Source organism: Hemitrygon akajei, chromosome 16 (genome assembly GCF_048418815.1).
Source record: "Hemitrygon akajei chromosome 16, sHemAka1.3, whole genome shotgun sequence".
NCBI classification, from domain to species: Eukaryota; Metazoa; Chordata; class Chondrichthyes; order Myliobatiformes; family Dasyatidae; genus Hemitrygon; species Hemitrygon akajei.
In genome coordinates, this window is record NC_133139.1 from 27619541 (window position 1) to 27633572 (window position 14032).

The 14032-nt window shown below is 44.3% G+C and overlaps 1 protein-coding gene across 3 annotated transcripts in view; it reads right to left on the minus strand.

The window, feature by feature from the left end:
• Positions 1-1620: 1620 nt before the first annotated feature.
• The window catches only part of LOC140739888 (small conductance calcium-activated potassium channel protein 2-like), a 117006-nt gene continuing 104594 nt past the window's right edge, over positions 1621-14032 (minus strand). For all 3 annotated transcript variants that reach the window (XM_073068525.1, XM_073068523.1, XM_073068526.1), the window contains 2 exons: positions 7692-7761; positions 1621-6775 (listed from right to left, as the gene is read on the minus strand). In XM_073068525.1, the coding sequence (XP_072924626.1) occupies positions 6491-6775; positions 7692-7761 (355 nt within the window). In that variant the 3' untranslated portion in view covers positions 1621-6490. The remainder of the gene's footprint in view (positions 6776-7691; positions 7762-14032) is intronic.

Sequence of the window (14032 nt, forward strand, 5' to 3'; positions counted from 1 at the left end):
TGTGATGTTAGTTGGGGGAGCTGGATGCAAGAGAGAACTTTGCTTTTCATCTCTGGGTAGTGAACAGTGCATCATTTATATGTACTGAGACCTTGGGTTTATAGTCTCATCCGAAACGTGGGGCCTCTAACACGCCAGTGTTTCCTCAGTATTATGTTGTATATAGGAGCCTGAATTTTATCTTGAGTTAATGTAAGCTGTGTTTGTATTATTCTTGCTAAACAAATCGCAATATTGTCATTCGCCTGCAGGACATGGTCTCACAGCCTGGCATTTTCTTCCTTTCGCTGCGGGGGTTGGAGCATGGTTTTCCTGTGTGGTGCATGATGGATGCTCCCACTAATGGCACAGATAAGGGCGCAGGGTCCCCTCAGTGTGAAATCGATGCTGCTGCAGCGAGCTGCATCTGAGTCACGTACTTGGGGCTGGCTCTCGCGATAACGTGAGCAACCCCAGCCGACACTAGCAGGGGAAGGCGGAGTGAGGGATGGAAGGTTTCTCCTGGTCTGTTCACGACGGCAGTTCGTGGTTTTTATTCGAGACCTGAGCACAAAGCTCACAGGCTGGTAGGTTATCAATGGAGGCCTGCACTGCAAGATGGAGCATCAAACCTCAGCAATGTTTGTTCTCTCGGGTAGAAGGAAGACAGGGAGAACAGGGAGTTATTCCCACTATCACAGCCGATACTCATGTCTCACTCAACACTTCAAAGAAATATCTCGGAAGATGCAACAGGGAGAAAATATTGCTGCTGCCCCTTACCCTCCATATCCCGGTAACCTCCCATAATCTTTTGAAATCTCTGCACTCCTGATTTTTTTTTGTTAGCTGAATCTTCAGCTGCTGAGGCCCAAACTTGTGGAATTCCCTCCAGGATCACTCCCTAATCTCTCAATACACTGGGATTCCCTCCCTAATCTTTCAAAGCCCTGGAATTCCTTTGCTAATCTCTCTGGAATTCCCCCCTTATCACTCCGTTTCTCCCTCGTCCTTCAACATAGTCTACGAAACCGAGCTCCTCAGCCAACTATGTGACTTGGCATTGAATTCTTCTAACACTGCCACGAAGCATCTTGGATGTCACACTCTGCTTTAGGTGTTATATAGGGACCAACTCTTGCTGGCAAGCAAATCGATGCTCAGGTAGCGTGGGGAAATTTAGCGGGTGGGGGGTTCAGTGTGAAGAACATTCATAGAAGAGACAGGAAGGAGGAAAAGAGCAAGCGAGGTCAGATGATAAACTTTCTCTCAGTTCTTAACAGCATTGAGATAGACCCTTCCATGCCAGCCATCTGTGTGCACTAATACTAATCTTTTTTTATTTAATCTCCATACTCTCCAATAATTGACTCCCCTCGCCCCACAGACTCTACCTCTCAATTATATTGGCCAATTAAACTATCAGCCCTGGCATCACAGGGATCTGTGAGAAAATTGGAGCTCCTCGAGGGAGCCCCATGCGCTCACAGGGAGGCTGTGCAAACTCCACACAGACAGAACCTGATGTCAGGTCTAAATCCACGTGACTGCAGGTGAAGCAGCAGATCTACTACCCGTTCCATTGCATGAATGGAGACAAGCAATGGACTTTTTTTAAAATTAACCACAGACAAACAAATACATAGACCGTTTATTATTGCCAATTTAATTTGCAGACCTCCCGGGAGTTACTCTTCCTGCTGAAGCAGTGGGATTACTTACAAACCGGAACAGCCACAGGCCGAAAGGATCCCATGTAACATTGAGGAAAATCGGTAAAAAAACGTGTTCTTTTATTTCGAACATTGTTAAAACTCAGGAAAACAAGCAAAGGATTTAAAAAATGTACATTCAATGATAAACTCACAATTATTTACACAGTTCATGGTCACAAGCTCCAGAGGACCCAGTGACAGTTATTCCCCCCGAGCAATCAATAATTACAAGTTCATTACGGTAGCTTTCATTGCTTACCTGCCACTCTGACCGCGGGACGTAGCATGGTTTGGAAGATTTTGCACTGGGATGGCATTTTTTCAGGGGACTGTCAATGTGGTCCTCCTTTTAACTATTCATTCTCGGGATGGGTGCATCACTGTCAAGGTAATCATTTATTGCACGACTGGTTTGCTGGGCCTCTTCAGAGGGCAAATAAGGGGTAACTGTGTGGGGTGGAGTCAGCAGGATAGGAGGGCAGATTTCTTGAGGGCCCTGGGTGAACCCGGTGGGTTATAATTAGGAAAATCCTACCTGCCTTTATGGAGAGCAGCTTTCTATTTGCTGGGTTCCTTCAAGTGGGGAATTCAAATTTCCAAACTGATAAAATTTGAATTTACTTCTTCTGGATTATCAGATCAACAAAATAGGACCTTCATCTTGCTATAATTATCAATTAGGGCCATGGTACAGTTTAAAACAATGACCCTGCCACAAATTCCATCATCTACCAATACCTCCATTCCTCTCTACAGCCTCTTTGTCTACTAGGACCAGATTCTTAACAAAATAGAGGCAGAAGAGACTGCAACTGCTGGAATTTGAATTAAAAACACAAAATGGTGGAGGAACTCAGTGGGTCAGGCAGCATCCATGGAGAGAAATGGACAGTTAATGTTTTGGGTTGACACGCTTCATCTGGACAGCTCTTCATCCAAATGGAGGGTCTCGAGCTGAAATATCGCCTGACAATTTCGCTCCTCAGTGCCTGAACCCCGGGGACCTGCCTGCCTGAATCTCATGCGTGTCTCCATGAGATCCTCCTGCATGTTGTTGTTTTTTTTGCTCAAGATTCTTGACAACCTTGGCCTTAAGAAATAAGCAGCTGACCTCACACCCTCTCCGTCACCATGGCTGCATGGCCCCACTCTACCCCGCTGCCCGACTATGCTCCTGCCTCAGCTTGTCAGTTGGCAAAGCCTTTGCAACCTGTAGCCTGGACTCAGCTTTCAATGGCCTAACATTCGTCCATTTGACAACACATCCGGAATCGCTTCATTCGGGCAGACCGGACTATTTCATCACACTCCTGACCAGCTGCCTTCCACCTCCCCAAAATTCTGTAGCCAAAGTCCTAACTTGTACTGTCCTGATCAAAAGTCACCATCAACAATGTCAGCCCTCTGTCTCCCTCCATACCTGACCTGCTGAATATCTATTTATTTTGCCTTTCTTTCAGCACCTTAAATACCTATTTGTCATGTTCTCCCCACCCCTGTACTCACACCTTGTCCTTGTCCGCCAACACCTGCTTTTCAATCCTGTAATCAGATCCTCCTCTTCCCACCCTCCGAAATGACAAGCGTGTTAACTCCCAGTTTCCACATCTCCACCAGTGGCGCCCATTTCTTCAGATGCCAAGGTTCCAAGCTCCGGAATTCCTGCCCTAAACATTTCCTTTCGTTCTTTAAGCCACTCCTTAAAATCTAACGCTACGTCCAAGCTTTAGGTCACCTGTCTAGGCTCAATGCCGCTTGATAAAACATCACGGGATACTTTGCAATACTATGTAAGTGAAACTGACAGTTATGAAGTGATTGCCGTTTCCTGTTTACTTCCACAGAACGAAATGAGGGCTAAAATTTTACTCCTTGCACGATGATGTCATTGACCTGATCCAAATGATCTCACTAATGTGATGACATATGTGTCTCTAGGTACAGATTCTTTCTGGGAACATTGTGTGGGAGTTTTCCTCCTTAAATTAAATTTAAGCTTTAAAATTAAATAAGACACAATTATTAAGAAAGAAATCGATTTGGTAAAACCTCTCACAGGAAGTCACTATCATTAGGTTTTGGTCTTTTCTAATATACACATTCTCGGGTAAGGCAGTAAACACATTGAGCCAGTTAATCAGACATTTGGGACTTTATTGAGCATTGATATTTTATTGGAGGTGACCTCTGACCCCAGCTGCAGGCCAATTTGAGTTTTCATTGGTCACAATGGACTGATTGACAGCAGGGTCAAAATACCTTCATGCCAGTATCAATGGAGGCTGCAGCACTGACCAGAGTAGGAGGTTGGGGGTTGTGGGAGGGGGGGCAAATAGGAAAAGAAACTGGTGTGACAGGAGAAAGGGGTCTTGGGGAGGTAAGGTGACGAGGAAGGAGGAGGAATAAAGTCTGATATGGGATGGAGTGGGGGAAAAGGGAGATAAAGGGTGGGAGGGTGAGATATCGGGTAGTTAAAGTGGTCCCAGTGATAAGGGAAGGACGGTGAGATTGAGTTGAATGGAAGGGGAGGAGCTGATGATTTGGTATAGCAAAGAGGGAAAGGTGTGGAAACAATTGGCAAAGTGTTCACTTCCTCACTTTGTGTGGGCAGGCAGCCTTTTCATTGGGTTGACTGAGGAGCTGCTGAGGTTTGGATGGGGAAAGGCTGATGACCATTGCTACAGAGGAAGAATTGGCTTTTTTCACAGTGAGTCCCAAACGGATGCACTGTGTTGTTGTCCTTTTAAACAACAACACACACAAAATGCTGTGTTCCACCAGCATTTTGTGTGTGTTGTTGTTTGAATTTCCAGCATCTGCAGATTTCCTCGTGCTTGCTTCTTTTTTTCTTCTTTTATCACTGATATTTAGAGTTTGCTATAGTAAAAATGAACCAATGTTCCATAGCCCTTGGACCCAAGGATATCCCATGTCGGGTTTTCTTTTAACAATTAGATTCCAGTGCTACTGTAACACCCATTTCTTATTCTGGCATCCTCCCAAACCTTTTGGGCACAACCTCCTGAGTTGGGATAAACCACTGTTGGTGTTGACGTTATTACTCTAGCTCCCAGGAGATGACCAACACACATCTACACTTCTAAAACTGTTCCCCTTTCTGATCATTGACTTTACCAAACTCTTGGTTAGCCTGCAATCCCAGCATAAGAGTACAGAATTGTCTGAGAGTTTGCTGTTGCTGTTATGACCTCTGTGTTTTCTATTCCTTTGGTCTCGAAGTCTATCAAACAAGGGGCAAAGTCCAGCAGCAGTTAACAATAAGTACTGGTACTTACATGAACTCCAGACTGTACCGATTGTCTAGGTTACTGCCCTGTTTCTCCTTTCTCAAGACCATAGTGAGGGAAATCAGTCATTGAAAATTGGAAAGCCAGAAGGAACCAGTCTCTGATGAAAAATCAATGGATATGATAGAAAGTCACTACACTGCTGAAGAGTTTTCACACTATGTACTAAATCTGAGCAAGCCCTTGCTAACTCTGCAAATAGTCTAACTTAGTATAATTTCTAAGTACAAGATGATCCTGTTCACCCATCACCCATCTAGTCTAACAACACTTCAATTTGAACATCTTCAACCTTGCTTTCAAATACATGCAAAGTCTCCCTTTGCTTCTATCTCCGTGGCCATTTCCAGTCCGCATACAACCTTGGCCCCATGGACTCCTGTGCCCCTCCTGATCACCCTCTCCACACTAGTGGCTATGCCTCGACTGTGAGCTCTGGAACGTCCATCCAAAACCTCTTGGTCCAATTCACCTCCTCTTTGATCAAGCTACTGGTCACAGGTCCGGATATCTCTCTTTATGTGGGTCAATGTAAAGATTGTTTTTGAATGCCCCAGTGAAGCACCTTTGTGTATATTGTTATGTTAAAGCTGTTATATAAATGGAAGTTCCTGTCAGTGTTGTAACTCCAGTGTAGACTGGCTCTTTGGGCTTGGCCTGAGAGATATCACATCTTTTCTCTCTCCAGTGGCCACTGGCACTTGGTCCATGATTGAGAGAAGGAGCCTTGGCTAATCCTTGGGGGCTGCTGAGGTCCAAACACAGGTCCTACTTCAGCTAAGATCCTTTTGAACTCAATCTGCAGATCCAAGATGCCCTGCACTGGCTCAGCTCTGCTCAAGAATGGAGATTTACCCACTCTCTACTATGGAAATCCAATCACAGGATGCAGGAACTACAGGTCGAGAAGCAAAGCTGTCCTGACACAACACTGAACTCACAAACTAACTGCCCAAGCCACAATCACCCACCAAAATTAAGTACTTCCTAAAGCCTATCGAGCCCTATAAATGGGATAGATTCCAGAAAGGAAAGCTGGATCTTGCCAGAGCAATGCTATCTTCCAACAGTCCATGTCTAAACAATCCCAATTATTCACAGTCATGGGTCCTCAAAGTAAAGGTCTTGCACAAGGCTGGACGATGGCACTGGGATGAACAGCAAAGAAAAACCTTGCTGATAGATTATATTGCTTGTCGCTGGAGAGACAAAACTGCTTTGTGTGTTAGTGAGTAAGAGAGGGAAGGAAAGGTCAGAGAGGAGGAAGAGAGATCTTAAGGGAGATGGCTTCAACCTATATACTGGCCCAAACCCCTTGGCACAAGCCTTGGGAGCTGCTTTACCCTTTTAAATATTAATGGTAATCCGCAGCATCACTCTGGTGTCCTAAAACCAAACTTATAAATAGAGATGGCTTTATAGATAAAAGCTAACATTGGAAGCCACACAATGGCCAAGTGAGATCAGATCATTTACTTCTGCGAGCTCCTAGCTGCTGTCAGAAGATGTATGTGGTGCTGTCGATGGCGATCGGCGCCGCCGCGTTGGCGTCCACGACCTCTCCGAGCTATAAGTGACGGGTTTAAACCTGTGCGAGTGAGTCTCAAAGAAGTCTCGCTGCTGCTGGCCGATGGCCTGGGTGATCAGTCCGGGCAAAGCTTGCAGGCTGGCAGTCAGCGAGTCCAGTTTGGTCTCCAGCGTGACAATCCGTTTCTCCAAGTCTTCGTTCTTCTCCTGCAGCTCCGACAGGATGTCGTACATCACGTTCTGTGTCTATCAGGGGAGCAAGAAAGAAACACAGGTCAGGAGAACGTCGCCAGAGAAATGGACAAGTTTTCCCTGCAAAAAACATCAGACAAAAACAAAAGACAAATCTCAGGGTTGAATACTGCATACATACTTTGAGAATAAACGTACTTTGAATCTTCGATGTGTCAGTGCTTCCAGAAATGCCTGATTTAGAAGGAATTCTGCCCCCAGAAGTTCTCCCCTTTTGTGATTTCCCCCTGGCCTATGTCAGAGTTGCTACTATCCTTATCTGGCTGTGTGTACCGCTAGCAAGACAGTTCTGGCCCAGAAATTAAAACACAAAATGCTGGGAACACTCAGCCAGAAGTTCTAACAAAGTGTTTCAATGTTAACGCTGTACTTCCACAAATGTTGCCTAACTTGCGGAGTGCTTTTCAGCATCTTCTGATTTTATTTCAAATTTCTGGGAACTACGTTAAAAAAAATAACTTGAGCTTGTTAACTTGAAGTGGTGGTGGTGGTGAGCTGCCATTTTGTCGAACCAAGTGGTGGTTTCAGTGGGACATGAGGAGCCAATAATGTTTGTTTCAGACTGAAGTCACTTACAGATGCAAAGCAGGTATGGTCAGCAGGTTAGTCTATCAGATACATTACAAACGTCCTTGATTCCTCGTTGTAGCATCAAGTCTACGTCTGTACAGGCTAAACTGTGTAAGGACATCAGTTCTCCTCCCCAAAAGGACATTAATGAAATAGATACGTTTCAGTGCCAATACGGTCAGGATTAGTGAGTCTACTTTTTATCGCAGGTTTACTCAATTGCGAGAATTTGTAAGTTCCAACTGCCATGTTGGTATTGGGGTTCAAACTCAAGATGGTAATCCTAATGCTGGTAGTCCTCTCTTGCCAGAAATTTTGTACACATCACTGCTTTACCAACCTTGGCTAGATCCACCAATGTGTTTGCTTGGTCATTTAACTTCCTCTGCTCCATCTTAACACCTCTCAATCTGTGTGGGAAACAGAGCATTAATTTTAAGCTGAATAATTCTGAGTACACCATGCAGAAATGAAGACAAGGCTCAGGCACTGCAGCATTTGTCCCTGAAGCAATCAGCCAAAGCCTGCTTTGTGATGTCGTACCCGAGTTCGCGCCTGATTGACTGATTAACTCTTTCCATGCTTCGTGCTCGATGTTGACAAGAGTTGGAGACTATCCACACTGAGCACAAGAGATCACCGAGGAGAAAAGGTTATGGAGGTAGCGAGAGGCCTGTTGGAGAAAGCCAAATTGGGCCTGATGGAGATTTATTGGACAATAACAGATTATACCAGCAGACTCTACCTATGTTTATGATTGTCCCCTATCCCACCACCAACATAAGCAGCCATCTACTGCTCTTTGCAGATGGGCAACCACGACTGCTGGGCCACTATGATGGACAGGATAGGCCGTTCAACCCAGCAGGTCAATGCTGTATTCAAGCCTCCTCTTCCCTCTTGTTCTCCTCTCTACTTCAGGATGTAATCTCCAACTCCTTACTCATTGCCATCCCTTTTTGTTGTTTCCAAACTTTGAAATCATTTCAAACTTTGTGTTCAGTCTTTTGGGTTTTCAGGAACATCGGCAACACAAGAGTGAACATTCTGACAGGGCAGAGCAGGCCCTGTGTACAAACAGGTCAGGCTAGGGATGGTGAGGTCAGACACACAGGCCACATGGGAACTACAGTCGCATATAACACACACACACACACACACACACACACACACACACACACACACACACACACACACACACACACACACACACACACACACACACACACACACGCACACACACACACTTGTAACCATTGCACCCCAATTTAACATGCAAAAGGAAATATAATATAATAAAATCAAACACAACTTACTTCTGGCCTCTGCATTGAGTTAGCAAAACAGAAAAAAAAGGACAAAAATCACATCACAGAATTAATAAGACAAGACATGGGGTAAAGGAACATTGAACAAGCGCCAACAGTACAACTCCTCTCACATGAAGCTTTTCTGTTGGGTACTTCTGAACGTTGAATCTTCGGGTGACTTTGTATGGAGTGGGGTAGGATGGACGGTCATGAGGAGATGACCAGATTGGAACTTCCATTGGGCACCTTGGCATGATTACTCTTCCAGTCACAAGCGGATGGAAGTCTTTAGAGAGCTATTGATCCTTTAGAGATCCAATGGACTTAGAATTCAAAGCGGAGGCATTTGGTAAATGGAAAAGGCGCTAGAGCTCTGGGCCATTGATCTAAGTTTGAATCCTATCAAGGCAGCTGGAAGTTATGGTTATGTAACTAAATAAATTAAATTTAAAAAACACTAGTCATGAACCTATCAGATTGTTATAAAAACCTATCTGATTCAGGATAGGAATACAACACCCCTGTCTGGTCCAGGCTTCATGGACCTCCAGACTCAACAATGTAGTTAATTTTTAGCTGCCTTCTCAAATCAAGGGCAATTAGGAATGGGCAACAAATGCTGGCATCGCCAGCGATTTCCATATTCTGAGAGAATGAGTAAATGAGAAGAGGCTTTCTCTCAGTCTCACTCAGAGTTGCCATGGTGAATCTAATGTAGGCACCCATTCCCCGAGTGGGATACTAGGTGCTGTTCTCAGTAATTAACTCTGTTTTGTGGGTGGCATCGGGAGCCGCGGAATTGAGGGAGTAGGGTCCCATCCTGGCGGAACCTGACCTTTAACCCTTTCTTTACTCTGTCAGAACCAGCCAAAGCCACTGGCTGACTTAGACTGTGGTGCCTCTATGTGCACTCTGCGCTCTAGCTAGTGCATCAAAGGTGCAGTTAACCATATCCCCATAGGTTCATGCAGGAACTCTACTGCTATCATGGAATTTATCACTGATGATCACAACACAGTGGGAGGCCAGCCAGCCCATCGTGTCAATGCTAGCTCTTTCAAAGAGCTATCTAATTAGTTCCTCTGCTTGCTTTCCCAAGAGTCATCCATTTTCCCCCTTTCAACTTATCCAGCTCCCTTTTGTGTTTCCCGGTGACAGCATCTGCAGAGGGAATTTCAGGCTAAAATCCTTCATCAAAACTCCTTTTGGAAATTGCTGTTGAACTAGTTTCATACAGAGCACTGCAGGTTACCGTTCCGCTTAAAAAACATTCTCCATGCCATTTGTTTCATTGCTAGTGACAACAGCCTCTACTTACAGATCTTTCTACAGCTGGTAACCGTTTTTCCTTGCCTTGTCTACCAAAACTGTTTGTTTTCCAAATGCTCAGGAAAAAAATGAAACATTGACTGCTCCATTTTCCCTCATATGCCTGTATTCTTCAAATTAACCTCTTCTTTACCCGCTGCAACAACTTACAAAATCGTTGAGTCCAAAATTTGACACAACATCCCTTCAAAGACTCTATGAAAGATTTGCAGAACCTCTTACTTCATTCTGTATATTCCACAAATGCACTACCTCTCACTTCCCTACACTGAATTCCATTTGCCTCTCTACAGCCTACCTGATTGGTCTACAGCTATCTTTCTCTTGTCAATCGCAGGCTGATTTTTATGTCAGCTGCAAGTGTCTTCACGGTGGCTCTAGCTGAGATCTCTTCAACGTTCTAGGACACTAATCCCATGGGCGCAGCTTCTGCTGCCTTTCAGGTCACACACGTCAGGGTAATCTCTGGCTTGGCATGTAGCACTATTTCCTTGAGTTCAGAAGTTGGTACATTCAAACCTCAAACGAGATGAGCACAGAAGTCTAGCTGGCATTGCTGTACTTGGAGAAAGCTGCTCACTCCCATAGATGCTGTCTGGCCTGCTGAGTTTTGCCAGCATTTTGTGTTTTTATTTATTTCCAGCATCTGCAGATTCACTCGTGTTGCCTTTGAATTCACTCAAAGGAACCATGCTTCAAAATAAAGCCCTTTTCCATGAATCCAATGAACACTAGAGCGTAGTAGTTAGCGTAACGTTACTATAGTGCCTGCGATTGGAGGGTAGGGGTTCAATTCCTGCTAATGCCTGTAATGGGACCATACTTTCTTCTTGCTGCTGCCATCAGAAAGAAGGCACAGGAGCCTCAGGACAAGCACCACCAGGTTCAGGAACAGTTATTACCCCTCAACCATGAGTCCCCTGAGGCAGAGGGAATAACTTCACTTGCCCCATCACTGAACTGTTCCCACAAACTACGTGCTCACTTTCAAAGACTTTTCATCCCATGCTCTCAATATTTACTGCTTGCTTATTTATTTATTTACTTTTGTATTTGCACAGTTTGCTGTCTTTTGCACAGCGGTTGTCTGCGTGGTTGGCGCAGTTTTTCACTGATTCCATTAAGGTTGTTGGATTTATTGAGTAGGCCCGCAAGAAAATGAATCTCAAGCTTGTATACGGTGACATATATGTAATTTGTACGTTCATCCCCGTGACTGTGTGGGTTTCCTCCCACAAGATGCAGGGTTAGTAAGCTGTGAGCATTCTACGTTGGTGCCAGAAGGATGATGGCTCTTGAGGGCTGCCCCCAGCACATCAAAAACAATGTCACAAACGATGCTTTTCACAGTATGTTTCAACGCATGGTGGACAAGTAAAGCTAATCTTTACATTATCTCTTTAACTTTAACTTAAGGCCAAAATCCAGTTCTCGATCAATATCATTGAAACAGAGTACCTGGTCATTACCACGTTTGTGGGAGCTTGCTTTGCGGAAAATGCATACCATTTCCTTTGTTACAGTGCATAGTTAAAAGAGGTATGTCAAATTTACTGTAATAAAACTTAGATGACCTCCTTGATATTTTGTAAATCTCCATAATCTCTATTTCTACAAGGTCTTTGGTACATATTGAAGCTTCTGTAACCTTGTAACTGCAGTTCATAAAGCCCTCGAAGTGTCATGTAATATTGGGGCTGGAGGACATCTACATTCAGGGAAATCCAAGGTGATCTTAACCTCTCTTTCTCAAAGTCCCCCTTTATCCTCCCCTTTTCCAAGATCCGACTCCCCCAACGTCTCCATGACAGCCTCACCTTAGCAGCACAAACACATTTCCAGTGTGAACACCATTGCTGCTGTTTGCCCACTATATCTTCCTTGTTGCCAGCTTATGGGCTGGGAGTTTGGCGTTTGATGTTCTTCTAGTTGTTTCTGCGTGTGGGTGATCTGTTAGTTTTTGTGCGTGGGAGGGGTTGCGGAGGGTGTTTGGGTTTGTGAGATCTGTATAATTTTCTTTTTGTTTCGGGAGGGGGACCGGGGTTGTTCTTTCAGCTTCTCCTATATATTTTATGGCTACGTGGAGAAGACAGATCTCAGAGTTTGTATTCTGCGTACACTTTGATAATGAAAGTGAACTTATGAACCTTTGAGCAAATGGGAAAGAAACAGAAGGTCAGGTTTTAACATCTCTTAACTTGTGATGGTGTTTTCTTAATGCAGGGTGTCCCAATTTCACAATTTGATTTGGCATTGGGTTTAAGCACAGCGTTCACTTAATGTGTCAAAGCTGGTGAAATTCAATTTGCTGGCTAGCGTCTGTGGCCAAATCCACAGAAGACTCTTTAATAGTGAAAGTAAATGCCTCTTGTTGAAGTTCACTGACCGCATCCTGGATGCAGGAGCCTGACAGTTGCACATTAATCTTCTTGTAGCATCTTATTATCAGAAAACAAAGTAGAAAAATAAGCCCGAAGGCGTACTTCGACAATAATTTTTAAAGTATTTTTCATCAATAAAACATTGAGCCAGCAGTAAATCTTAATCATGGAGAATAGGCATTTTGCTCGTTTTGCATTAGGAATGCTGTAGACAGTTTTCAACACACACAAAACGCTGCAGGCCAGGCAGCATCCATGGAGAGGAACAAACGGATGATGTTTAAGGCCCAGATCCTTCATCAGGACAGGAAAGCAAGCGGGGAGAAGCCAGAACAAGAAAGTGAGGGGGTGGGGAAGGAATACAAGCTGGCAGATGATAGGTGAAGCCAGGTGAGGTGAAACTGGGAGGTGATAGGTGGACAACGCGAAGGGCTGAAGAAAAATGAATCTGATAGGACAGGAGAGTGGACCTTAGGAGAAGGGGAAGGATTAGAGGCAACAGAGGGTCCTCTGCCCCCCACCTTGTTACTCTGGCCTCTTCCCTCTTCCTTTCCAGTTTAATGACGGGTCTTGGCCCAAAATATCGATGATTTGTACCTCTCCATAGATGCTGACCAGCCTGCTGAGCTTCTCCAGCATTTTGTGTATGTGTTGCTCTGGATTTCCAGCATCTGCAAAATATCTTGTGTTCATGAATAGTTTTCACAATACAGACACTGGCTACTGAGCAATCCCATTGGTCTGCTGGATGCTTTCTGAAACCAAGCGACTCCACTTGATTGCCTCAATGTCTTCCCACTAATTTCTTCATAGAGAACTGAAGGGCTTGTACATTATTTACAAAGCATGACATTTAATACGAGAGATACTGCACAAAAATTTGCATCGAGCCACATCAGGAAATATTGAGGTAGGCGAAAGAGGTGGATTCTAAAGACATTCTCTGCCTGACCTGCCCAGCTCCATGCCTTATAAAGAGGCGGATTCTAAAGACATTCTCTGCCTGACCTGCCCAGCTCCATGCCTTATAAAGCCAAATTCATCTAAAGATCAGCTTCCCAAAATGCTAACACACCAGCTTCCAACTACCCACTGCCTCAGCACTCAAGAACTTATGTTGGCTCCTTGTTTTCATATCCCTTCATGACTCAATTGTCCTCGTAAGCTCTAACTCCAGGACATTTCTGAGCTTCTTCAGTTTTGGCCTCTAGCATATGCCTGTATTTATTTTGTCCCCTTTCCCAATCTGATAGGACAGGAGAGTGGACCTTAGGAGAAAAGGATGGAGTAGGGGCACCTGTCCCATCTTCTTATTCACACTTCTGCCTTCCTTTCTAATCGTAACGTAACCAGGTGACCGTTGAATATCATTCTTTTATTTACTTACAGTCTGTATTTACCTAAGTATCGCTAGATAAAATCATAATTTTTTTTAGAAAGAAAAAGTTGCTATGTTCTAGAGAGAACGACATTTGCGTGCTTTTCCCTGGTGTGGATGCTTTAGATTTTTGCAAGAAAATTAATCAACGCTGGATTGTGAGATTGGGTGACGCTCCTTATCGGCCCACGTGAGCAAGGAGAACTCGTTTCAAGGTTTAGCCCGTATGTGTTTGAAAGTTAAGCACATATGAGCCAATAATTGACACTACTGTATTGATTTT